This window comes from Eurosta solidaginis, chromosome 4 (genome assembly GCF_040869045.1).
Source record: "Eurosta solidaginis isolate ZX-2024a chromosome 4, ASM4086904v1, whole genome shotgun sequence".
Classification (NCBI taxonomy): Eukaryota; Metazoa; Arthropoda; class Insecta; order Diptera; family Tephritidae; genus Eurosta; species Eurosta solidaginis.
The window spans coordinates 259,911,106-259,938,835 of NC_090322.1; the positions used below are offsets into that span (position 1 = coordinate 259,911,106).

At 37.2% G+C, this 27,730-nt stretch overlaps 1 protein-coding gene across 1 annotated transcript; it reads right to left on the minus strand.

Moving 5' to 3' along the window:
• Positions 1-22,968: 22,968 nt before the first annotated feature.
• LOC137251380 (uncharacterized) lies at positions 22,969-25,791 on the minus strand. Its single transcript, XM_067785841.1, has 3 exons — positions 25,575-25,791; positions 23,246-23,851; positions 22,969-23,159 (listed from the first exon to the last, which is right to left on the minus strand). Exons 1-3 carry the CDS (start codon positions 25,733-25,735, stop codon positions 23,102-23,104), a joined length of 825 nt encoding a protein of 274 aa, XP_067641942.1. The 5' UTR covers positions 25,736-25,791; the 3' UTR covers positions 22,969-23,101.
• Between the last annotated feature and the right edge of the window lie 1,939 nt (positions 25,792-27,730).

Sequence of the window (27,730 nt, forward strand, 5' to 3'; positions counted from 1 at the left end):
AGTAGCCCTTTACTGTAGCAATACAATTTTGCTGAAGGTGGTTCAAAATTTTTATAGAACAGCCCATTCAAGGGGTTTCCAGTGCTATTTGTAGCTTCTGCAAGCTAATTTTCAGCCTTATCCACCCATATCGAATCTTGTTTTGGTAATTCCAAGCTCCCCATGGATGGGGCGGGTTGGATGATCTTCAATATTTAACGTGGTCATATCAAACCGTTTCTTCGATGGTGCAATATTACGGCAAACTTTCAGGGAGTTTCATTATAACTACAATAAGGAGATGTAAAATTGTTTAAAATATTACCAAAATTTTGAAGACTACAATATGTTTAGAAGAAACTTTGCATTGAGGTAAATACGTAACCCTTGTCATATATATCATATTCCAAATACAGTTCAATAAGAAGAGAAAGACTTTATTGAAGATACTAGAGAAGTTAAATCGACAATGAGAATATTGTCAGCGATTTGAAGTTAACTTGCAGTCAAGCAATAGATTGTTAACTTCCTTTCAAAAGTAATTAGGCTGGATAAAGCTCGCCAGGAGAAGTTCATGTGTAGTGGATGGGCATGCCCACAAAATAACGACTTCAGCTATAGTGACGACAACATTACCAACACTAATTCGATACCACAACCATTTTCCGAGTTATCGAACGAAAAATGTGCTTTTGTATAGTGTGTGAATATGTATTAATGAGAGACATTAATATTCACGAGGACAGCTTTTGTTTTGAAATTTAAATAATTCAAAAACATTTTGTAATCGCATCTGATCCCCCCCCCCCCCCCCCCGCTGAGGGCCGGCATTTCTCTCCCCCATCATCGACTTGGTACATCCTATGAACCGCCCGTTCGAGGCTCTAGGCAATGATGCTCTTTCTGTCAGAAAAGTTATCGATCACGGGACATTGCTCTAAGCAGAATCGACACATTTTTATATACTGAGGAACATCTTATAATGAGCCGTGAGTTGGTGTCACCTCCAATAATGGGTCACTTCAAAATTTCAACATTCAATAATTATGGCCGTCATGGGAGTCTAACAGACTGCACAATTCTCCTTGTAGCCGCTCGTTTACTCCTTCTGCGTTCTTCCTTTTTGCTGAGCTGTGTACTGCCAATAAATTCGATGATAAAACCCGACTGGTGATTGAACCTTGTTCACTGTTACGCCGCTCGAATTTAACCTACACTACGGGTCATCTTTCGGGAGTGATCAATTCGTGTTTATATCAACCCCCCCCCCCCTCCCCCCTACTTTTCCGTAAAATTGGTACTATTGCCTTTTCTATCTGCTTCATTTCAGGCTGGGGAGCTCTTGCCTCGTCTACCGGTCGAATTCGGCAACGACAAAGCTGATAGCAAGCACGGACTATCAGCCGTCATATCCATCATGCGTACCTCGCCTGTAGCTTTGAAAGGATGAAGCTCAGCGTCTGACTATACCCTGAGACCTACCAAGATTTTAGTGTGACGTGGGTTGGCGCAATATAAGCCTGCAGTAAGGTTTCACCTCCCTTAGAATAGCGTGTACTTCAGCCCAATAAATTGTTATATTTTAATTATCTCTAGATTCGAGTCTGAATATAAAAAGCCAAACACCTTTGTGTGCCGGTTTTTACACATACTTTTAATGTAGCAAAGCACAGTTTCTCAGGAATTTGTAGTGTCGTCCTCTTTGCAACCACCCGTGCTACTCCACATATCATTTTATGTCGTAATTTAAGTTTAAAGTTTTGCATAACTAAAATATACAACACAAGTAGCCAAAATGTGCCTACGAATAGTGAAGTGCTTTCATAAAGGACAAATAATATTGCACCACGGGACGTCCAATTGGACATAAGCCCATGTCAATCTTATGAAGTGCTCATTTGTTGCAAATAAATTACAACGCCAGAGGGCAGTCGCAGCAATAAGTTCAGCTACCAAAAGTCCTTTAAACAAATATTTACTGTCCATTTACACAAACACACATACACATGTATATACGTAGATGTTTGCCTATATAAGCCCAGCATTTTGTCTCATAAATAATTTGCCTATCTCAATTTCAGAAGTAAATCACTGCGGTCATCCATGATCCATGCAAATGTGACCGCAACAGCAGGTGGCAAGTTTTTTCACTCACTTTACTTCAACCCAATATTAGCTATTATATACATACATACACCCATATATGAAGGATTATTGTAACGCCCTTTTTGTTGTTGCTATTTCAAGTCTTTTTTATATTTATATACAGAAATAAGTGAAAAGTTTCAAAAAGTTTTCGTTTATTGGGACTTAGGAAATTATAAATACTCAACAAATATATTCCCCCCACCCTTTTCAGCTTAAAAAACATCATCAACTACTAATTTTTTATACTCAGTTGAGCAGAGCTCACAGAGTATATTAACTTTGATTGGATAACGGTTGGTTGTACAGGTATAAAGGAATCGAGATAGATATAGACTTCCATATATCAAAATCATCAGGATCGAAAAAAATTTGATTGAGCCATGTCCGTTCGTCCGTTAACACGATAACTTGAGTAAATTTTGAGGTATCTTGATGAAATTTGGTACGTAGGTTCCTGAGCGCTCATCTCAGATAACTATTCAAAATGAACGATATCGGACTATAACCACGCCCACTTTTTCGATATCGGAAATTTCGAAAAAGAGAAAAAGTGCGATAATTTTTTTTTTATTTTTAAATTAAATTTATATTTAAAATTTTACCATTAAATTACCATTAAATTACCAAAGACGAATAAGGCGATGAAACTCGGTAGGTGAGTTGAACTTATGACACAGAATAGAAAATTAGTAAAATTTTGGTCAATGGGCATGGCACCGCCCACTTTTAAAATAAGGTAATTTAAAATTTTGCAAGCTGTAATTTGGCAGTCGTTGAAGATATCATGATGAAATTTGGCAGGAATGTTACTCCTATTTCTGTATGTATGCTTTATGAAAATTAGCAAAATCGAAGAACGACCACGCCCAATTTTAAAAAAAAAATTTTTTTAAAGTCAAATTTAAAAAAAAAATTTTATATCTTTACAGTATATAAGTAAATTATGTCAACATTCAACTCCAGTAATGATATGGTGCAACAAAATACAAACATAAAAGAAAATTTCCAAATGGGTGTGGCTCCGCCCTTTTTCATTTAATTTGTCTAGGATACTTTTAATGCCATAAGTCGAACAAAAATTTACCAATCCTTGCGAAATTTGATAGGGGCTTAGATTCTGGGCGATAACTTATTTTTGTGAAAAAGGGCGATATCGGTTAAAGCCACGCTCAGTTTTTATACACAGTCGACCGTCTGTCCTTCCGCTCGGCCTTTAACACGATAACTTGAGCAAAAATAGATATATCTTTACTAAACTCAGTTCACGTACTTATCTGAACTCACTTTATATTGGTATAAAAAATGGCCGAAATCGGACTATGACCACGCCCACTTTTTCGATATCGAATATTCCGAAAAACGAAAAAAATGCCGTAATTCTATACCAAATACCAAAAAAGGGATGAAACATGGTATTTGGATTAGTTTATTGACGCAAAATATAACTTTAGAAAAAAACTTTGTAAAACGGGTGTGACACCTACCATATTAAGTAGAATGAAATGAAAAAGTTTGGAAGGGCTAAAAAAAACCCTTGAAATCTTGGGAGGAATACTGTTCGTGGTATTATGTATATAAATAAATTAGCGGTATCCAACAGCTGATGCTCTGGGTCACCTTGGTCCACATTTTGGTCGATATCTTGTAAACGCCTTCACATATACAACTATTCCCTTTTAAAATTCTCATTAAAAATAAATAAATGTAAGGCGCGATAACCTCCGAAGAGTTCTAAGGACGAGCTTCTCTTCCAATTTGCGTCGTGCTCCTCTTGATTTTTCCCTACAAATTGGCCGGACGGGACCTACATGTTTTATGCCGACTCCGAACGGCATCTGCAAGGCAGATGAGTTTTCACTGAGCGCTTTTCATGACAGAAATACAATCGGAGCGCTTGCCAGACACTGCCGAGGGGCGACCCCGCTAAGAAAAAATGTCTTCTAATTGAAAAATCTTATTTCTAAAATTTTGATGTTGCTTTGCCCGGGAGTTGAACAAAGGGCATACGGTGTGATAGGCGGAGCACGCTACCATCACACCACGGTGGCCGCCTATTCTCATTAATACCTTTAATTTGTTACCCATATCGTACAAACACATTCTAGAGTCACCCCTGGTCCACCTTTATGGCGTTATCTCGAAAATGCGTTTACCTATAGAACTAAGCCCCACTCCCTTTTAAAATACTCATTAACACCTTTCGTTTGATACCCATATTGGTCAAACGCATTCTAGAGTCACCCTTGGTCCACCTTTATGCCAATATCTCGAAAAGGCAACCACCTATACAACTACCACCACTCCCTTTTAAAACCCTCATTAATACCTTTAATTTGATACCTATATCGTACAAACACATTCTGGAGTCACCCCTGGTCCACCCTTATGGCGATATCTCAAAAAGGCGTTCACCTATAGAACTAAGGCCCATTCCCTTTTAAAATGCTAATTAACCCCTTTCATTTGATACCCATATCGTACAAACAAATTCTAGGGTGACCCCTGGTCCACCTTTATGGCGATATCCCTAAATGGCGTCCACCTATAGAACTGTGGCCCACTCCCTCTTAAAAGACTCTTTAAAATCTTTCATTTGATATAAATGTCATACAAACACATTCCAGGGTTTCCCTCGGTTCATTTTTCTACATGGTTATTTTCCCTTATGTGGCCACCATAGCTCTCAACTGAGTATGTAATGTTCGGTTACACCCGAACTTAACCTTCCTTACTTGTTTATACTCAGTTGAACAGAGCTCACATAGTATATTAATTTTGTTCGCATAACAATACCTAATCGAGATAGATATAGACTTCTATATATCAAATTGATCTGGGCGAAAAAATAAATTCATTTGGCCATGTTCGTCCGTCCGTCCGTCTGTCCGTAAACATGATAACTTGAGTAAATTTTGAGATGTCTTAATGAAATTTGGTATGTAAGTTCCTGGGCACTCATGTCAGATCGCTATTTAAAATGAACGAAATCGGACTATAACCACGCCCACTTTTTCGATATCGAAAAATGAAAAAGTGCGACAATTCATTACCAAAGACAGATAAAGCGAGGAAACTAGGTAGGTGGGTTGACCTTGTTACGCAGAATAGAAAATTAGTAAAAGTTTGAACAACGGGCGTGGCACCGGCCACTTTTCAATGAAGGTAATTTAAAAGTTGTGCATGCTGTAATTTGGCAGCTGAGTATGTAATGTTCGGTTACATCCGAACTTAGCCTTCCTTACTTGTTTATTTATATCAAAATTTAAAAGTTATTGGTACGCAGTGATGTTGTTTTTAAACAAGGAACACAAAGCAAAGAAGTTATGAGTCAAATAAAATGAGATTCAACTATTTACTTATTGGCATTGTAGAAGGCCTCTCTGGCATAACTTAACCAACAAAAGAATGGTTTAGAATGAAGAAAATAAGCTTTAAGCTAATAAATTTTTATAAATAATTTATCAGTTGTAAGTTGTTAGAACAACATTGTCAACAAGGAAATCAGCAGCCATAATAAAATTGTAAACAAAAAGCAGCGACAAAGAAAAAACTAACAAACAGTAACAGACATCGGCATGGGACTCGGAGTATTTGAATTGAGAAATGAGCCGTTATTTTTGATAGTGGCACGCGTTAATTTTCGTTAGAAATTTTTTGAATACCCATTTTGATAAGTGCGATGACTGTGTATAAAAATTAGCTCCAGAAAAAAAACTTGTTGATGTGTAAATCATGATTCAATAACAAGAGTTTACGGACGTAGCTTTTATAAAAATATGGCACTCCGCACGCATGGTTTTTTTAACACGCTTTTATTAGCTTGGCCTGTATGTAACGGAATTTTTGAGCTTAATTTTCACCGGTTTCTAGAAGTCTGATTTATTTGAAACTTTGCATACGTATCAAGGACCGATGATGATGCATTAATGTGATGGTGTGGTGACATAAGGTCAACGGCCATAAGGTCAATTGGCCTTATTACCACTTTGAATGGCCATAAGTTTGATTGAAACTTTGCACCCGTATCAAGGCTCGATGACAATGCATTAATGTGATGGTGTGGTGACATAAGGTCAACGGCCATAAGGTCAATTGGCCTTATTACCACTTTGAATGGCCATAAGTTTGATTGAAACTTTGCATACGTATCAAGGCTCGATGACAATGCATTAATGTGATAGTGTGGTGACATAAGGTCAGCGGCCATAAGGTCAATTGGCCTTATTACCACTTTGAATGCACCGTAGCGAGCGCGGCCTCGATCCCCTTCCACTGTTGTTTCGGGATCCTGCCATCTTCGCTGCTCTCGTCTATAATGCCAATGATCTGCCGATCCTTGGCAATTTCGGCGAAAGACCGCGTCCAGCCTCCCTGCGTCTTGGCCCTTTTCTGTACCGTGGGGTTGTATTCATCCATGGACCGCTGGCGTTTCGAGGTTTCATCACTTTCGACTAAAACTTTTAAAATTAATTGAACTAAAAAATTTAAAATAAATACTAGTTTAAAAAAACTAAAAAAACACGCTTTTATAGCAAACCGAACTAAAAAATAGAAAGTAGTTTTCAATTAAAAAGAGTTTATATAACAGTAGTAGAAGGTCAAACAATCGTTTATAGTTAATCACTTCAAAATAAAATTATAATAAAATTTAAGTTATTAAAAGAATAATTTAATTCACAGTAAAAATCGTGGGGTGCAGTTGACTACATTTCATATCTTTCCTCTCATATAGCACCCAACGCTTTTTACTGTGAATCAAATTATTCTTTTAATAACTTAAATTTTATTATAATTTTATTTTGAGGTGATTAACTATAAACGATTGTTTGAGCTTCTACTACCGTTATATAAACTATTTTTAATTGAAAATTATTTTCTATTTTTTAGTTCGGTTTGCTATAAAAGCGTGTTTTTTTGGTTTTTTTAAACTATTATTTATTTAGAAGGAGAAGAGAAAGGGAAAAATTTAATTTAATTTTGAAACGATACATATTTATATTCAGGAATAAATGGTATATCCAGCAGCACTGCGGCAGAGGAAGAAACCTCTTTCATACGTAATGTTTGGCAACAACGGAGAAAATTATAAATTATTCAGGACACCCAAAGATACTGCTTTGTATCACCTGACCACAGAAATCAAGAATGGCTTCGAGGTGGCGGTGTTTTATTTATTTTATATAGAGTAAATCTTCAATAACACGGCCCACAAAAGTGTTGGTCGAGCCGAAGAGCGTAGCCAAGTCTAATGCTTGTCAAAAGTTAGATAGAACTTCTACTGCGCGCAAGAATTTTTCGATGTAACGCAATGGCGCCTCCTAGCGAGCCTAGTGGTGAGCGATGTCTTGTGGCTATTTTCAGACAACGGGTTCCCTTCTTAGCGATATGACATTTTATTCATCGCAAAAGACCCACTGTGTGATACAATCCAAAGGCCTTTTACTTTTCAAAGAGGTAGATCATTCAGGGATGTGAGAAAAATCACCTTGGTTTTCAGATTGCTGAAGAATGTTTGACTCAAAGTAATTATGGCGGGAACATGCTGGCATCGTAGGAGTATCCTGTTGATTTAGCTCTGATGAGAATACAGTATCCTCTCGCAAAACTCCTTTGCTTGGCATGCATTTTGTGGTATTCCTTGACCCCAGAATTATCATGTTTATGCCACTTGGGAACATCTTTCAGACTGAGATATTCGCCATAAGTACGAGCAATGTACATTGGACACAAAATAAAAATAAATCTGAACACGGATGTTTACAGGAGAGTATCGCTTTCGGTACCAACAGGCGGACCACATTTAAGGCAATATTTTTGATAGAGATGAAATTGTCCCTAACCAATCTTAATAGAATCGGCAGATACACTCGAAGACGGCATCGGCAAAGGAAATTTTAAGCTGAGCTAATCAGAATTGTCTGAATCGGATGTAGTTTACCGAAATTTTTGACAATTTATTATTTCATCTGAAGAGTAAAATTTTCAAACTATTTCAAATTTTTCTACAATATACTTGAAGGAGTTTTAAAAGAAGTACCACTTTTACTTTTAAGAGTGACTTGGGTACAGGGTGACATAGCGTTTCATGGGTAAACTTTTATGATTAAACCGTGGTGAAAACATCACCAATCTGTTGTTGGAGTGTTACCGATTTGTTATCGAAAGTTATGAATTTGTTATTAAATAGCTACCAAAAAAGTTATCGAGTTGTGGTCAAATATTTCTGGATTTGATATCGTGAAATTGTCGATTTCTTAATATTGTTGCCAATTTGTCATCGGTGTGTTATCGACGACTAGTCGGGTTATAAAACTTCAATATAATATCGGTGACCCAAATCGATTATAGGCCGATGACTCGACGAAAATAATTTGCTATCAACAATAAGCCGACAATAAAATAATAACCTGTCGGCATTAGTTGTTACCGATAAGAAGCCGGCGAAGCTTTTCTCAAACAGCCCTATATTTTGATTAAATTATCTCTGTTGTTGCCTGTAGGAAGTCCATTCATAGGAAAGTTTTTTTCCGATAATTTTGTGCAAACAAATATTGGTTGGTTGTTTTTTATTCACGCATTGTTAATGATCTTCCCTGGCAATGGTATGAGCTTTAAACAAACTTTTGATCAGCTAATTGGACGCTCAGTTTGATATTTCGGAGCTGGATGTTGTTAGTCTGATATTTCCGTATTTCGTCATCCACATATGTATAACAGGGTGGCGCTCACACCTTTGTGCCCTAGATGGTTATCTGGATATAAAGTGCCCATTTATCTGTGCCTTAGCATATGGAGCAGTGCTTCGGAACGCTTTGAGTTGTACGAATGGTCCTCTGTGGCGTCACTTGCTATTATTAAGCGGGAACAGAGTAACGTTGCTGACGTTCACTCAGATGCGGGATAGCTTGACTCGAGTGCAAAGGCGATGCCTTGAGAGGGTTTTCTGCATTGCAACCAGCAATGCCCATTTGTCTGCAGTACCAGCGTTACTATTTTACTCTACTTCAAATGGTACATACTATCGACTTTTCCTTTTTTAGTTTCCTCGCTTCTCAACAGACCGTTCTCCTCTGTTAGTATCAGTATCTCCTCGTACCGAACCTATTAAGCTTAAGAAGCTAATCTCCGTTTAAAAGGCGAGGATGTAGTCCTTAGCCTTTTCTTATTATCGTTGCTATATATATAAAAAGTGGGCGTAGTTATCATCCGATTTCGCTCATTTTAAATATCGATGGGAAATGAGTGCCGAGGGAGCCATGTATCAAATTTCAATAAGAAATCTCAATATTTACTCAAATTATCGTATGCATAGGCAGACGGACGGACATAGCTAAATCAATTCCTTTTTTTTATCCTGAGCATTTTGATATATGGTAATCTTTATTTATCTCGATTCGTTTATGCCGTTATAATCAACCATTATGCTACCAAAGTTAATATACTCTGTGTGTAAAGCATCAAAATATCAAGCTCCTATCTAGAAGACAAGTTCTTGGTATTCTTGTAAAAGGAGGAAACCTCTAATTTTTATTAATTAACAGGAATTCCGTATTCCTTAAACCAATATATAAGAAGTCTTCGGTTATAATATTGTTGTAGCGATAAAAACACTCGCCGAAGGTTTTAGAGTGTTATCGAAGTTGATGGTCCTTTGCCGGATATAGATCTGGTACATTAAAGCACCATTAAGGTATATACCCGACCATCTCGAGAACAATTTAATATGATCACATTGAATTTTATAGGTCATCCTGCACCTCACCCACTACTTTCGTGAGGAACATGTGGTCGCCAGAGCCTTGCCGGGTATATCCTAAGCCCCCTTACCCGCTGGGAGGAGAGTCATCGGTCTATTGTCATTTATCAAAGCGGTCCAAAATAAAAAGAGTGCTCTCCTAAATTGGTACGCATATTACTTTGTATGTATGTACTTCAAGTATGCCACTTAGCACTTCTTTTCTCACACTCCCTATTGTTGATAAGTCCAAAAAGCGTATAAAATCCTTAACTCGACCAAAAATTAGGAAATAAACTCAATTCGATCGCTAGCTCTAACAAACACATAAACATTTACAACAATATTGCATGAACAAAATACTGTTATTCTATGTCAGCTATGTTGAGAAACGCCCGTAAATAATCTAAGAAAAACAAGAAATCGACAACTGCTCCTGATGGTATAATCAACTCAAATAAAGCAAATAAAGTTTAAAGGACTTATTCTGTGGTCACTCTGCGGATATCTTAAGTTATTGTTGTATTGATGTGCATAGAATATAAATAACAATAGAAGGACTTGTTTAGTCTATGCAGCGAAGAGTGGGTGAATGAAATCGCTTGTGGAAAACAAAATCGTTTGATTTATGAGCCAGTTAACCTCTGGCAATATTTATTGTTACAAATGATTAGGTATTTAAATTGCAAACAATACAGAAATATATCACTGATAGTAAAATAAATAACTATTTGTGAGGAATCTAGTTTGTTGATGTGATTGGTGTTAAACTGAAAAGATAAAATTTAAATAAAGTAAGAACAATTTGTATTTAGATATTTGAAATTAATTCTTTAAACTTTCTACTGCATGGTGAATGTGGAAGAGAATACAGCCAGTTGCGGGCATCGTTGTTGCTATTAATATTGCATTAACGGCATGTGCTTTACGGAGTGATATTCTCTTATTGGGCTAGTTATGTTCTATCGTATATATAATAAACTAGCTGCTACCCAGAGCGTTGCTGCCGCAGTAGAACTAATTTCAGAAACTGGTATCTGTTAGAAGAGTTATTTTGCCCAGTGATAAATTATGGTAAAAACTTAAATTTTTCTCTTTCCTTCTCCCACTTTCCTTTCCGCTGTTTTTTCTATCATTTCTTTTCTAAATCTATCTTTAGAATTCTCCATTTTTGGCCCCTTTCCTCTCCATCTAGTTCTGTTGTCGCCTCTACCTGTCCCCCTCCGTGCTCCAATCTCCTTTCATTCGTCCGTTTCGCTTCACCTCTCTTCTCTTATCATGCTCAAGCCATAAACACGACTTTGTTTTTTAGATAAGTCGATCCCTGATTCAAGCATTCCAATATAATGTAAAGCAAAATTAAACCGCGTTTTGAAGAATATTCTTGCTATTGTTTAGTGCACGAAAAGATTTTTAAAACAATTTGCTTTTCACTTCAATTTGTTGACATTTTTTTTTTTTTTGGAAAAATCGATAAAACTCAAGCTTAGAACGATCAACAGCTGTTTCGATTATACCTTGCAAACGCCTTCAAGGCCTTTCTCTTTGAACTCGCACTCCTGCGATAATGAATTCGTTGACGAAAACTCTCGACTAAAGCCATATCTTGTTGTTGTCAAACCTCTTCCCAGTTGCCTGTTACCTATTTGTTTTGAACGTATGGTCTATGGTCTATTGTGCGCAAGTGTTTCATTGTCAGACATTTTGCATTTGAAAAACACACACCAACACATGGTTTACTGAAGCTAACGCAGCAAGAACGCTTGAGCTTACTCTGCCGCCAGCCAATCGTTGAGAGAGAAATATCGAGGAACTATGAGGCGGCTATGATTTTCTAAAAGGGACTCGTAGAATATGGCAAATCGTAACTTATTTTGAACCACGCAGAAACTACTGAAGACCAATCACTTTTTTGATGACGAATAGTTTTAAAATCCTACGATTTGATAGCATGAATCAACAATGTCCAGTACATGTGAAGGCAAAGGGTGATAATTCAAACTCCATTCAAGAGTTTCGATAGACCAAAGAAGAATTTAAACACATATACCATTTATACGAGTGGTGATGCAGGTAATCGCAGTTTCGGTGCCGGATTTGTGGTGGGAGAGAGAGTTTCTCTCGTGTATGTGGAAGAACGTCTCGCCTATATTCGCTTAGATACGAAATTCTTTAAAATAACTTTGATATAGCCATTGTAGAAAAGTTGGAGTGCACATACGAATACGCCATGATACAGAAGTCACGTTTGGTGACCTCAAACTCAGAGTAGTCAAACAAAGCGTGTTTATTCTCACGATCGCAAAGTGTAGGTCATAGGCTCTGAAAAAGCCACATCACGATCTTTATAAACAAGTTTTCAATCGCCTCTCGGTAGGGTTGGCAAACAGCTTACCAATGAAAATTCTTCTACTTGCAGATGCCGTTTTTTGCTAAGAAGCTCTTAATGGCAGAGTGCATTCGAAGGGTTTGTCAAATCAATGCCTAACGCAGAAATATTCAAAGCAGCTTAATCTGTAGTGGACCTTGCTAGTGGTTGTCAGTGATAACAAAAAAATGCCTGGTATGATGAAAAATACTGAATTGCAGCCGAAAGAGAGAACACGGCTTTCAGACGAACGCTGAGGCCAAATGCAACAAGAAGTACTGAAAGAAAGTAAAGAAGCAGAAAAGCTTCAAGATTAAGCTACTAGACAACAGGAACAGTTTTCAAAAATATTACTGGAAAATTCATCAATTCATCAAAAGTCTAAAGGTTTCAAGCAAATGGCGACTTATAAAATTATGTTTAGGAGAAGGGGTTGAGCATACCGCTCGCTACCTTAAGCTCATTATGAAATGGATTTACTTAGGGAGACGGGTGTGAGGTGGAGGAAACTTGAATCCTGCAATCACACTTAGCTCGGGTGGCCTGAATGGGACGCGAAACGCACCAGAAGTCTGCTTCTTCTTGGAAGAGGGGACATATCTCTGGAGGTTAGACTTATAATCGGCAAGATACCCAACCGGAGACATGCAAAACGGCTGGGAGCAGCACTCACATACTACTGTAGGAGCTATAGAGACGAGTCGGAGTTAGAAACAGTTAAGCACTTCCTGTGCATGTCCTTTGCTTTGGCACAAGAGGAAGAAATTTCTGGGATCTCGCTTCTTTCATGATCTTTTTGGTCTGCCTAGTATGGAACCCCAAAAATTCCGGAGATTTGCTGAAATGACCTGTTGGTTTGATTAAAGGAATGGGCCTATCATAATGGGGCTAAGTGCACTGGTGCTTGCATCGGTCGCTACTCTTAGCTAAACTAAATAATGTCTAGGGAGCACTTATACTATGGAGTGTGCACGACGAAGACAGCAATGAAGAACTCCAATAATGTAATAAACCTGAGCCCACAATAGGCGATGATGCAATTATTATTTCCCAGCCCCACCATGAAGAGGTAAGAATAGTAATTTCCACTTTAAAAACGCACAAAGACTAGAAAGCTGATGGATTTTTAGTGAAGCTATTCAAATATGGCTGCGAGCAGTTAGTAATAAAGATTGTATTTGGGAAATTCTATGAAGAAACTTGTTGACTAAATAGGGCATTGTATTGCTGCCACAACAATAAAAAACGTGAGTATAAAGTACTCGTGAAGTGCTATGTGCAAACATACATCTACTTACACCTCTAGGAAACAAATTTTTAAGCTATTGCATAGATTTTATCGCGGGCTTGGCGACTAAATCAAAAAACCGTAACGGATATTTGTCAAAAAAGTTTCGAAAAAGGTTCGCTGTTAGAAACAGACCAAATACATAAAATTGGATCTCTATCATAAAGTTAAAGTTAAAGTTAAAGCTACAGTTAAAGTTAAAGTTAAAGTTAAAATTAAAGTTAAAGTTAGAGTTAAAGTTAAAGTTAAAGTTTTTTTTTTTTTTGTTTTTTTTTTTTTTCTTTTTTTTTTGTGTTTCGTGGAAGGAGGAAATGCTTTATGCACTGACCGGGATATTGAAGCCTCACTGCGAGACTCTCCGAGTGTAGGACTCCCTTCTTCCATGAAGGCCTACCCACTAAAACCTAACCTCCCACGGCCCGCGCTAATCCCCGTACCTGGGACCGCGTTTAGCATTACTTCGGGTAAGGGTGCGCGCTACGTGAGCTCTATGGCTACTCTCACGCTAATGGGCTAGGCATCCGTCTTCTCGTTTACTAGTAAGTATATGCCTCACATATGTGCTGACCGTATCCCATCTGTCTCTTCGACAGGTCATGTTATTAATGACACTGCCCGGGGATAGGTCGCCAAGTACATCTTCTACCCTCCTTCGCTGATGGGAGAAGTGCCTGCATTCGAAGAAGGTGTGGCGTACATCGTATATTTCCCCACAGTACAGGCAGCTCGGGCTATCAACCTTACCCATTCTGTGTAGGTATTTGCGGAAGTAACCATGTCCCGTTAGAAACTGGGTCAGGTAAAAGTCTACCTCTCCGTGCGGTCGCTTCAACCATGGATTCAGTTCAGGGATTAGTTCCCTAGTCCACTTTCCTACGATGCTGTTGCTCCACTGATCTTGCCAACGTCGGATCGATTCTTCTCGCGCCTGCATGGCAACAGCAGCTCTACTTGCCTGCGATCCGTTGTCATATATTGTTTTTCTTTCCTCAACGAGAAGATATATCGGTATGGTTCCCGCAACGACCAGGACAGCTTCAGCTGATACCGTGCGGTAAGCCGAAGATATTCGCAGCGCCCCTCTGCGTTGGACCGAGGTGAGGGCGACTCGGTTCTTCTGGTATTTCATTGCGTTCGCCCAGATTTCTGCACCATATAAGAGTATAGAATCCGAGGCTGATGCAAGCAACTTCCTTGTGCATGGCTTTGGGCCACCTGTGTTTGCCATTAATCTACTCAACTGCGCTATTATGCACGCAGCTCTTTCGCAGGCCCCTCGTATGTGATCCGAGAAGTTGAGTTTGCTGTCTAACCTCACTCCCAGATATTTCGTTGAAGCGAGTGTTTCTATTGGCTGGTCCCCAACCATCATAATCCTGGTAGTGGGAATACGTCTCTTTGTGAGGATGACGATCTCCGTTTTGGCTGTTGCTAACTGGAGACCGTGCTCAGCCATCCACCTATTTACATTACGCATGACCTGGTTTAATTTTAGATGTGCCAGCTTGCATCTTGGTGCTGTTATCACAGCTGCCACGTCGTCTGCAAAGGCAACGAGGAAGGTGCTTTCTGGCATGTCTAATCGAAGAAGACTGTCGTAAGTTATATTCCAGAGATCGGGACCTAGTACCGAACCCTGGGCTGCTCCACCTGTTATTTTTCCCTTTTTTGGACCGTGAGTACTTTCATATATTAGATACCTCTCTCTTAGGTAGTCCCTTAAAATTTCTAATAAATATTGCGGTACTTTGAAAGTGCTTTCTAGTGCCTCAAGCATGTCCTCCCACCTAGCTGAGTTAAAAGCGTTTTTGACGTCCAGCGTGGCCAGCAACACTATAGGTCTTGCTCTGTGGCACGCTGTCTCGGCTTTCTTGACTGCGTCTATAACTTCTGCTATGTCATCGATTGTGGAGTGCCCCCTCCGAAAACCATGCTATCTGGGCGACAGTCCTCCGGCGTGTTGTAAAGTTAAAGTTAAAGTTAAAGTTAAAATGAAAGTTAAAGTTAAAGTTAAAGTTAAAGTTAAAGTTAAAGTTAAGGTTAAAGTTAAAGTTAAAGTTAAAGTCAAAGTTAAAGTTAAGGTTAAAGTTAAAGTTAAAGTTAAAGTTAAAGTTAAAGTTAAAGTTAAAGTAAAAGTTAAAGTTAAAGTTAAAGTAAAAGTTAAAGTTAAATTTAAAGTTAAAGTTAAAGTTAAGGTTAAAGTTAAAGTTAAAGTTAAAGTTAAAGTTAAAATTAAAGTTAAAGTTAAAGTTTAAGTGAATGTTAAAGTTACCTGCAGAGGATATCAAGTCTCAAACGTATGTTTCCTATTTCAGTTACCATAAATCTATAATTTCAATTATAAATATTCCTGAATAACCTATGTAGGTACATATCTTGTAAGATAATAATAAAAAATTTTTAACCAGTATTAACTTCTCATTTATTCAATAAAAGTAAAAAATTTGTTTTCTTATCGCTTACGACGCTTAAATAGTGTAACTTGAATTAATATCAAAGACAAAACTTGAATTAATATCAAAGAAAACAAAATGTTGCATAAATATTATAATTGCATAAGTTGGTAATATGCAATAGCTTTACCGCGGCAGTCCCCGAGTGCCACACGTCCTTTTTTTTAATTAATTAAACTCGCTAAGGAATTAAATTTAAATCACTACAAATGTAACTTTACCAGAAACCAGACGGAAAGGGAATCCCCTTATCGTCGAGTTATCGGTTTGTTCTTGGTTTCTTTTGGGTTTTTTTATCGACGGATTGAAGATATATCTTGGATTTTATATTGAAGCTAAACTAGGATAACAAATCGATAACTTTTCGATAGCCAATCGAAAACTTTTAAGTAGCAAATAGATAACTTTTCGATAGCATGCCGATAACAAATTGGTAACACTTCGATAATAATATGTTAACTTTTTAATAACATGTCGATAATCTTTCGATAAATAATCGTATAATTTTCGTTAATAAATCGATGAAATCTCAAAAACAAACCGAAAACTTTTTTATAACAAACCGTCAACACTCCGATAACAAAAAAAAACTGAAACTTTTTGTACAGCAACAGAAAATGAATCAATGCCGACTCTTTCTTCGAAATTTTTAATTTAAAGCCGAGTGGGACAGAAACATTTATTGCTTAACTCTAAAGCATTTAAAATGTAACTGTCAGCAATATAATATTTTGCACTTTATTGCCACTGACTAAGTACTTGCAAACAAATGCATTAACTACAATAAATAACAACCAAAATAAAATAAATATTTCTTGTTATTGAGATAAATGTGACATTTCATGTCGCAATGAAGTCCATTACATGTGACCGAAGGTATTTACATATATGCAAACATACATTCAAATTGTTTTCAAAATATTTTTGTATATAATAATACAAAACATACTAACATATATATGAACATATATTTTCGTAAACATATATGAATATATTTTATATAATTTTATTTATATATATTTTTTTTTCTTGTTCACTATTTAAGTCAACATACTGACAACACTTGCCAAATGGTGGAACACGTAACAATAAATTGCAATTCCAAGTCACTTAAACTGCAACAGATACGGATGAACAGATACATAATGTAACAAATAGATGAAATGGTCAGCAGCTTGGAAGTGTAGCAACAAAAGCAGCTATAAAAGGCAAAAAGTAGAAATGTGAAAGAAGAAAAAATATTATATTTGTAGACCTAAAGTAGTAAGATTATATGTTGCTGTTGTAGTTATAGTTGCCATTCTCATTGTTGTAACTGTCACTCTCACTCCTGCTGCCACAACTGTTTGTTATCGCTGTCACTATGTCAGTGTGATTCACATATCATACAAGGCTCGTGTTATATTTGTCGGTTAGCGTTGGGAATTGTCAACTAAAATACTGCAAATATGCATTTGTAACCTACACGTAGATAGATTTTCGGAATGAATGAACATTAAACTGATTCAAAAATAAAATATCAAATATTTACTTTATTTTTATTGTTTAAAGAACTTTAGTCAATCCAGGATGAATCCAGAATGTAAGCAAAAACAGAAATTGGAACCGAAAGCGGACGGCGATATATCAATTTGTCATTGAGGTTTGATCGGTTTCTTATTGATGGGATATGAACAAAGGTTATCGAATAGTTATCGATTTTTTATCGATTAGTTATTGGCTTGTTATCAATTTACTATAGATAAGACGTTGATCATTTATTGAAAATCTCCTCAACATATTATCGAAAAGCTATCGATTTGTTATCACAGTTTTACCAATTTGTTATCGGCGTATAATCGATTTGTTATCAAAAAGTTATTGGTTTACTGCCGAATAGTTATCGATTATGCATGGAAATATTATAGAATTTTATCAAAGAACTACCGATTCGATATGGAAAGGGTTTGAGTTTTGAGCATTGTCGAATTCAATACAAATGTTCTTTGCCCAGTTCCCAAGAAAGGTTATTCTGCAAGGTGCGCCAACTTTCGGAGAATCAGCCTTCTTAATAACGCGTATAAGGTCCTGTCAAGTGTATTGTTGGAAAGATTGAAGCCCACCGTGAATCGGCTGATCGGACCTTATCAGTACGGCATACATCAACCAGATTTTCTCAGTGTACCAACTCTTGGAAAAAAAACCGCGAAAAAAGAATTGACACGACAATTTTAAAGTCGCCTTCGATAGCACGAAAATGATCTGCCTTTTTGCAGCTATGCCTCAATATGTTTTTAACCCAAAACCTAAATGTCTCTGCCAAATGACGCTGAGCAATACCATCAGCTCTGTCAGAATTAATAAGGTCCTCTCCGAGCCATCAAAATTAAACGAGGTTTCAGACAGGGTGACCCCGTATCGTGTGATTTCTATAATTTGATGCTGGAGAAAATTATACTAGCTTCAGAACTTGACCGCGTGAAATTACTAGCGCATGCTGACGATATCAATCAGCTTGAACAACCAGCACGTAAGTTCTAAGTTCTGCTTACCCCAAACTGGAAAAAGAAGCGGAAAAAATGGGTGAATGAGAACAAGACGAAGCATCTGCTGTCATAAGGCAAAGAGTCAGCGCATTTTCACCATGGCAACCCGCTACTGTTGGCAGCCATAATTTCAAAATAGTAAAAGATTTTGTTTATTTGGGAACCAGCATTAACAAAAACAACGACATCAGCTCTGAAATCCAAAGTAGAATCAATGTTGCCAATAAGGGCTAATTTGGATAACGCAAGCAATTGAAATTATTTATCGCACCCGCCCTGCTATATGTCAAGAACTAAATGTAAGCTGCAAGTTTAAGTTGGCTGATCACTGCAGTGAATTCCAAGAGAAAGTTGCTGCGATTAGGGATGCGGTGGATGAAATGCTATCCAGTGATATTACGGTTAGGGAATTTAACATCTACTCTGATAGCCAAGCGGCTAAAAAGACCTTGAGCTTAAGTACAGTGCGATCGAGGGTGATCTGGGTTTGCCTGACCTCACTTGCGATTGCATCGAATTATTTTACAATTAAGATTATCTGGGTCCCGGGCCATAGTGATATTCCGGATAACTGTCAAGCGGATCTCTTAGCCCGAATCGGTACAACTGAACCGGATGAAGATGGCTGTAGGGATTTCGGGATTCCGCTAGCCACCTGTGGATTGTTCCTCCATAGCTGAGCCTCGAGTCAGCTCAGCAAACGTTGGGCGCACACTACGTCTTGCGGGGTAGCAAGATCTTGCTGGCCGAAATTGGATGGCAGGAGGTCTGCTGAAATAATTGGGTTCACTAGGGCTCACCTATCAGTGGTCATTGGGGTTTTGACAGGGCACTCTCCCATGGGTATCCATGCGGTATGTCTCAATATATTGGAAACTCCATCCTGCTGCAGCTGTAAGGAGGATGATGTGGTGGAATCACCAATTCACTTTATGCTTGATTGCCCAGCTTTTGCCAGAACTAGGCGAAAGTATTTCGGTCGCGACTCACTTGGATCTCCCGAGGAGCTATCCAAGGTTGAGATCGGGATCATTCGGAACTTTATCGTTGCTACCCAACGATTCTCTAAGTAGTTATATCTACATCACCGTTATTTTAGTTTACTATATGTGGTATCACAACGGACCTTCATGTTTTCCAAATGAGCTTCCATTATCAGGGTAGCTACCACCCAACCTAACCTATCTCCTACTTCGGAATCTTTTTCAAAAACGCCCTATCTGACAGTTTCTTTTAATAACGCCATATTTCAGAATTCGGCTGAACGGCTGCCTATCTTAGAATTAGATTCAACAATGCCTTATCTCAACGTAAAATTTACAGATTTCAAGTTGAGGTAGGGCCTATGTGAAAAAATACTGATAAAGGCCGTTTTTGAGCTTAGTTCTGAGATTGGGTGTTTTTGAAACTAAATCTGAGAGAAGACGTTTTTCAAGCAAATGTTGAAGTGGTTAGTTTTGAAAAATTTTGGGAGCCGAATGTGGAACTGCTAGTAATGAAAAAACTATATCTGCGATATTCCAAAAGTTTTTCGGCGCCCTATTCAAGAAAAACGATCTTCAATTTTTTTTTTTTTGGCTCTCCCTAATACAAATTTTTATAGAGCACTAACAAACACGGCAAACGTTCGCCTCCCGGAAATTTGTTGAAATGTATTTGAAAAACCATCAGAAAATTATTTCCAATAAAGTTTTTATATATCTTTATAATTTTTACGAAATTTTAAAAAACAATTTTCGAGAAAATAGTTTTTTATTACCACAAAATTTTTAATTTGAATGGGAACTTGTAATCATATACTTAGTTTGATGCATACTAAAGTAGGGAAAAATTAAATAGCTAAAACCTATTTTAAATACACCAACTACGTACTTATGTATATTTATTGAGCACTTGTAGAGACTCTTATATTTTTAACTTTTTTGTAAGCTTGCATAGCAGACACCCAATGTGCAACGAGAAGTTACAAGTGGTAGAATGCGGGCAGCATGCGTTACAAGCCGTACATTTTCCGCAAGATTTTCTCAGCGTTCTTTACTTTGCTTTTTGCTCAACGACATGTAAGTGTGGTTTCATTTTCTTGTCAGCAGCTGACATCGTTTTATGTTTTCATTTTTTTTTTTTTGCCTGAAGTCAAGATTTCTCTCAGCATGACTCCTTGTAACAATATCAAGAATGCAACAACTTGCAACGTGATGCGTTTAACTGGAAATAACGCATTCACTTGTGTATGCATTAAAAAAATAATGCATCGTTATTCACCCTCAAGTAGATAATAAATACAATAGCATATACATGCTATTGTCATCAAATCGCATATAGAATGATATCACCAACGTTTATACACATACTTCCATTTTTTGGCCAAGCTTTGAGAACGAGGAAATAACAACAACAAAAAATGATAATAAATAAAAAAAAGAAATAATGTGCCATGCCACTACATTAAAGTTCGAAGAGAAATATTATAGTTTAGCAATCATTTTGGCATGCAAAAGTTGGCATGCCACGCGATTTTTGAAGAACAACATGATTTGTGACTGTGATTTCTTAGTCGCAGTAATTTTTATGCGTGACTATCATTAAACAAGAGCAGTGTGACCTAAATCCGCGTGTAAAGTCATGCCTATCAGTTATAGTGTTCGTAGATCTAATCACAGTTCTTGTCACAACAGATCCATTACTTACTTACTAAACTGGCGTTATAACGTTTAAGCGGCCGTCCGCCGTTATGGCCGTCCAACAAGTTGCGTTGGGTTAACTAGCGCCAAATGGTCAGACCATGAGAATTTAAATCGTTTTTCACCTGGTTCTTCTAGCGGAGTAGGGACCACCCTCATCCCCTGCTTCCATAGACGGGTCTCTATAAAAACAGATACACCCATTACTTGCAACAATATGAATCACTAAGTCCGCGATTTGTGCTGATAGCTGTGTCATATGTATAATCCTACTTAGGCCCCGTTTACACATTAAAGTTTACTAGAGTTTAAATGTAGTTTAAACTCGCATTAAATAAAAAACCCGAACATTGTCGCATATTATCACGGCCAATTATGCATGTGACGACAACTGTGATTGGGCCTGTGATTGCCTTCATTGGTAAGCGTGATTGCGGTGGAGGCGCAAATACCGTCACAGTCAGTCAGCCACTGCAATTTCTTCAAATCTGTGGCTCCGATCTTATGTGATTTTCAGGTAGCTGTGACAGAGTCACAGTTATATTAATATGTGCCAACTCTAAGATCTAATACATCACACACCAGTCGAGAACTCGCTAAATAGTTCGAAATTCACTTGAGCATTAAAAGAACATAACATTTATAAGATTTGCTAAGATTTAAGATAGCCGAATTTTTATTGACATTATAATTACTAGTGGGCTTTTAACACCGCCCACGACTGCGAGCTATACGAAAAGATATATATCATGAATGACTTATAAAGTGTAATTTTTGCGTGGTCTTTAACCGATTTTGATTATCTTCACTCAATCTATTTATTTTGGCAAGGACAATGTCTCTGCCAAAATTCAATGCAATATCTTAAACTGCTTTTAATTTAAGGCTTCCTAAACTTCCAATTGCCTCACCCATATTCTCAAATTTTTTGGAACCTATGTTTTGCGTCATAAAACAAATCTAATTTTATAAGCTTGGCGGTATTCGTTTTTGAATAATATCATTTTTTCCATTTTTCTAAATTTTCAATATCGAAAAAGTGGGCGTAGTTATCGTCCGATTTCGGTCAATCCCAATCTATTCTGGGCCCAGATAAGCCCGTGTATCGAATTTAGTGAAAATATCTCAATATTTGCTCAAGTTATCGTGTTAACGGGCAGATAGACGGGCAGACGGACGGACGGACGGACATAGCTTCATCAATATTTTTGTTCAATACTGATTATTTTGATATATATATATGTCTCGATTTCTTTATACCTGTACATTTATCTCGATTCATTTATACATATCTGTACAACCTTCCGTTATCCAATCAAAAACATAATATCCTGTGTACAAGTAGAGCTGGGTTTAAAAAGAAGAAGTATACCGAAATTACCAGGATAATGAGCTAAGTTTACTTAGCCATATCCGTCTGTCTGTTGGAACGCGATGTAGTCCCTCAATTTTTAAGATATCTAGATGGAATTTGGTGAGCGGGATCATTTGTCGAAACCGACCGGTTCAGGCCACTTTTGTCATTTCCCCCATTTTAGCAGCTTTAAGCTTGAAATTTCTTACATATAAGGCTAACATTGTTGTCTAAAAAAAGGGGTCAAGATCGGTTATATATACTATAATATAGATATTTTACAACCGATTTTTCAGATAAGAGGGATTTCGTAATTTTTTCCTCTACTCTTCAGCTCTTTAGCTATTACGGTTTGGCTCGCCCTCTGTTGTCCCGATTTTCGAGATTCTTCACTCAAATTCACATCACAGTGTACGAAGTTAAGCTCCGAAATAGGATTTAGTTGTCAATATAAATATTTATTGCTTCCACCTTACCTTATTGACCTCATTAAACTCCCTACGTCGTTTTGACACTATGGCTGAATTTTTTTTACAAATATTTAAATTCACCAAAATCTACAAATTACATTCAATCACATTTTAAAAATATTGCAAACTTTCCAGATTCTCCGAAATTTACTTCTTCCCTAAAAGTAAAACAAAAAGAAAAAAAATTTTAAATTAGTAGTTTTTAGATTGCTGCATTTTTGCAACACTTAAAACCCCAACTCACTGTGATAATATATTTCCGAACCGAAACTGTAGTAGAGCAATAAAGTCCTCATTGGATCCATATAACAGTTGGGTTCGTTTGGCTCTAATTTCCTTAGTAAAATTCGTCTCGTCTACTATAATCTTTTTGATTTTATCTTCTTTGTCGTATATGATGAGTAACAGCTTTTCGACTTTATTGAACGTTGTTAATGATTGGAAAGCTGGTAACCCACTGAAGTATTGGTTCACATCATCAATAATATGAGAGTTTACTATACGCCCAATTCCATGTATTAGAACATCTTCCTTTTTTGCATTAAGACCTTCGCGATTTTTCATATCTATGAATGCGATTAATATCCAATTGTTTCCGTATTTTTTATTATCACACTTAACTTCGAATAGCGGGAACGGATATTTGGTATATTCTCCTTTTAAGCCGGTAACAGAACCGTTGCAATTGAATTGCGGTTGCGTCAACACATTAAGATTTTTGGGCACCTCGCGCTTGCTCTGTATCCTCACTTCTATACCTTGACCAGATAAAGTTCGTAAATTATTTAAACTTCTCTCAATTAAGTCTAATGCATAATTAGCTCGTTGTTGACTTTTAAGTAATTGAGTACTGTAAATAACAAAAAAAAAAAAAAACAAAAATTAAACAAAAGTCTACTTTAGGATGCGGCTTTATATGAAAAACCATGCAAAATTAAAGAGGATCAAAAACTTTACTTTTATTAGTGCAAAGAGAGATGTGTAGAGTTTGGCCTTAGTTTAGTATAAACTCTGAAACAAAAAGATTGGTAAAATCAACCGAAATACGGCTCAAGTCAACCGAAATTTCTGTCAATTTTTATCCATCGCAAAAAGATGTTGAATCAACTGCGCACAAATCGTTGATTCGTAATTGACCATTTTAGTAGTCAAATGAACCAAAAAAGTTGTTGCGACAGCTTTGCATCAAAGTACCTATGTTGCCATATAAATAAATAAATGTAAGGAGCAATAACCTCCGAAGAGATTTTAGGCCGAACTTCTCTTCCAATTTGCGTCGTGCTCCTTTTTAATTTTCCTTACAAATTGGCGTGACGCGACCTACTTGTTTTATGCGGACTCCGAACGGCATCTGCAAGGCATATGAGTTGGGGGTGTGAACCCAGGGTCTTCGGTGTGGTAGGCGGAGCACGCTACCATCACACCACGGCGGCCGCCATATAAATACGTAAATATGTGAATACATCAATACGCATGATTGCTACATATACATACATATGAATATAGAAATGAAAATAGTAATCACAAAACTGATTCTCAATTCTTTCAGTTGCAGTTCAGCTCATTCTCAATTTCTTCTCTCGCATGTAGTTGCCACACTTGAATGTTTCGAACAAAATTTGTAGTATAAATTTTTGACGTAACATTTTAAAAAGAGAACTTGTAAGTTATAGAAAAGTAAAGAATCAAATCGCAGGAAGGTAATTCACCACTGGAGTAACTTTACATGTAATTCGGCAAGTTTAATTTTCGTAACACTTTAAGTTGAAAGGATTCCAAAAGAACTCAAACTTTTATTTTGTCAGAAACATCAACATTAAAAAAGGATGGGTTTTTATTATCTTATTAGATTCGTTCGCGTGATTGAAAATTCATAAAAACTTGAACAAAATGTTTCTAACTTTGGAAAAATCCTGTTCGTCCAAGCAAAACTTTTGCAACAAGAAGGCGGCAATTTTGCATTTCGCTTGGACGAGAAGTTGCAAAATTCTACCCTATAAATAGGTGTCCCGGTATCTCATAATTTTTTGCACAGTAAATTCAAAAAAGTGTTTTTTCGTTTTGTATTAATTTAATTTGTATTAGTTTTAAAAATTAGTTTTTTATTGTTTTCCCATTTTGTGTGTTTTTTCGATTTGATGGTTTTCTTATTTTGGTGTTTTTTTTTTTTTTAAGTGAAACCATCGTCATAAGTACAAAGTAGAGATCGCAGTGAGCGTAAAATTCTCTTTGAAATTTGCTCATGTATTGACAGTTGATCGCCGTTGAAATGACCTTTAAGATCAGTTGTGTTAGCAGAAAAATAAGTTAGATTGATTAGGAATCTGTCAATTTTACAAAATTTTGTTAACTTAAGAGCGACAATTCCTATTCTGTTGAAATGACTAAACTAATTTGTTCGCTTGACAAAGAACTCGGTCAAATTAACCATAATTCGATCAATTTCACCGAATCTCCGTTAAGTCAATAACAACAGAACCGATTTGTTGATTTTACTAGCACCATTTCTTTCAGTGAATTTTCTGTTATAACAACAACACCAAACACGCAAAAAAAATTCCCAATTTTCTCACAATTTTTGATCAAATTCCAGTGCCTGCTTTTTACAAATTTCATTCCAAATATCATCCAACGGATTTGAAATAACTGAATTTTTTTGTATGGCAGGAGTAAAGTTATCGCCACATGTTGAAATCATGCATGACATTGCAGCTATCATATGTTCCAACGACATAATTTTTTCCGTGAACGTCTTTTAACACTTTGAACCCTCGCAGCATTTACGTTTAACTGAAATTATATTGACATATTTTTTATCAAAATGCAAAATTTCCTTGTGTGCAGATGCAGTTGCTGATAAACTTTAATTAGATTGAATGTAGTTTCCGAGCAAGTAAGGGATTATAAATTCGCTTGTAAAAGAACACTATATACACAGATGTGAGCTCCTATCGTACAGCTCATTTGTAGTTGTAGTTTTCTCACATTTAGTGTTGGCAAAAGGGAGCGTGATAATTAACTGATTTTCTCCACTTTTATCAGAAAGGAAGGCAAAAACTCCTGTAAGAACGTAAAGGGAGACCTTGTAACCCATGTCCATAGAATACTTAGCTTATGGAGGAAAAACTTCTCTGCTCTCCTAAATGGAGTCAGCGATGTACCGCCCAGGTATGATGAAGGCTAATTTCGATGATAATGGAAATAATGTCCCCCTCACCCAATTATGACGAAGTCTGAATAGAAATAGCTAAACTAAAAAAATAACAAAGCCGCTAGAGCTCATGGATTGCTTGCTGCGCTGTTCAAAAAGGGCGGCGAGGAGTTGGTAAGACTCAGGCATCAGCTTCATTGCAAAATATGCTCGAACGATTGGAATCTAAATGTTCTTTGCTTAGTCCACAAGAAGGGGTATCTTGCAAACTGCGCCAACTATCGCGGAGTCAGCCCTTTTATATCGCATATGCCACCATGTGCTAAATCTTGAAAAAAAAACAACCAAACACAGAATTGACACACCACCTCTTCGTTGATTGCCCCCTTCGATAGCACTAAAACGAGCCCTAAGTCTGAACTCGGTTTCCACGCAAAATCTATACGGCTTTGCCAAATGACGTTGAGCAATACCATCAGCTCCTAGCCATTCGAAACTAAACGGGATTTCAAACACGGTGACCCCCTATCATGCGATTTCTTTAATTTGAGGGTGGAGAAAATTAGAACCTAACTGCTTTGGATAATATCCTATAAGAGCGTCCAACTACTGGCGTATGATAACGACAATGAAATCACCACTGAACATCCGTTCTGCTTACTTCAAAATGGAAAAAAGGGGAAAATATAAGCTTGATGGTGAATGAGGGCAAAACAATGTACCTGCTGTCATCAAGCACAGTCACCGCATTTGCGCCTTGGCAATCACATCCCTGTTGGCAGCCATAATTTCGAAATAGTAAAAGACTTCGTTTATTTGCGAGACAGCAATAACACAAGCAATAACATCAGCTTTGAAAACCAGCGAAGAATCACTCTTGTCAAAAAAATTGTATGCCAGTAAATGCTACATATATGGCGCAGAAGCATCGACCATGCCAACATCAGATGAGGCGGCTGTAAGAGTGTTAGTGAGAGAAGGTCTTCGAAAGGTTTACGAACCTCTACGCGTTGGCGACGACGAGTACCGAAAAAGATTTAATGATGAGCTGAACAATCTTTACGCAGACTTCAACATAGTCAAGCGAATTAAAATACGGCGGCTACGCTGGCTAGGCCTTGTCATGCTTACTTTCACAATAACACTTCTACTTCTCGACATAAAGCGTGCTTAAATCAAACTGATTCGTCGTGCCTCAGCTGCTGCTTTTATACACTTTGGTTTCCTCGTTGACATATTTGTTTACCAGCTATAAATTTCTCAGCTATAACTACAGATGTACGATTTTTATAGCTTGTCGCATAGCCCATGCGCGTGTATATGTGAGTGATACTTCTACAGACGATTACCTACTTTTGGGAGTATCTCAGATAATATATATGCATGTGTTTGTGCGTCTCTCTCCGCTGCGTGTACGTACATATGTGTAGACATAATGATTGATTCGTTTATGTAGATACATGTGACTGCCTGCTTTATTGTTGTTGTGGCTTCATTTATTTAGCATCAGACTAGTGATGTGAGTATTACTTAGTGTCACTAATATTTGTCACAGTATTTTTGTTGGAGCCCCTCAAT

Coding starts and splice junctions, on each gene's coding strand:
- LOC137251380 (XM_067785841.1), bottom strand. CDS start 25,735: ATGTCGTTGGAACATATGATAGCTGCAATGTCATGCATGATTTCAACA. Junction 23,852..25,574: donor CTGGAATTTGATCAAAAATT/GTGAGAAAATTG, acceptor TGTTATTTACAG/TACTCAATTACTTAAAAGTC. Junction 23,160..23,245: donor TTCGGAAATATATTATCACA/GTGAGTTGGGGT, acceptor TTTTACTTTTAG/GGAAGAAGTAAATTTCGGAG.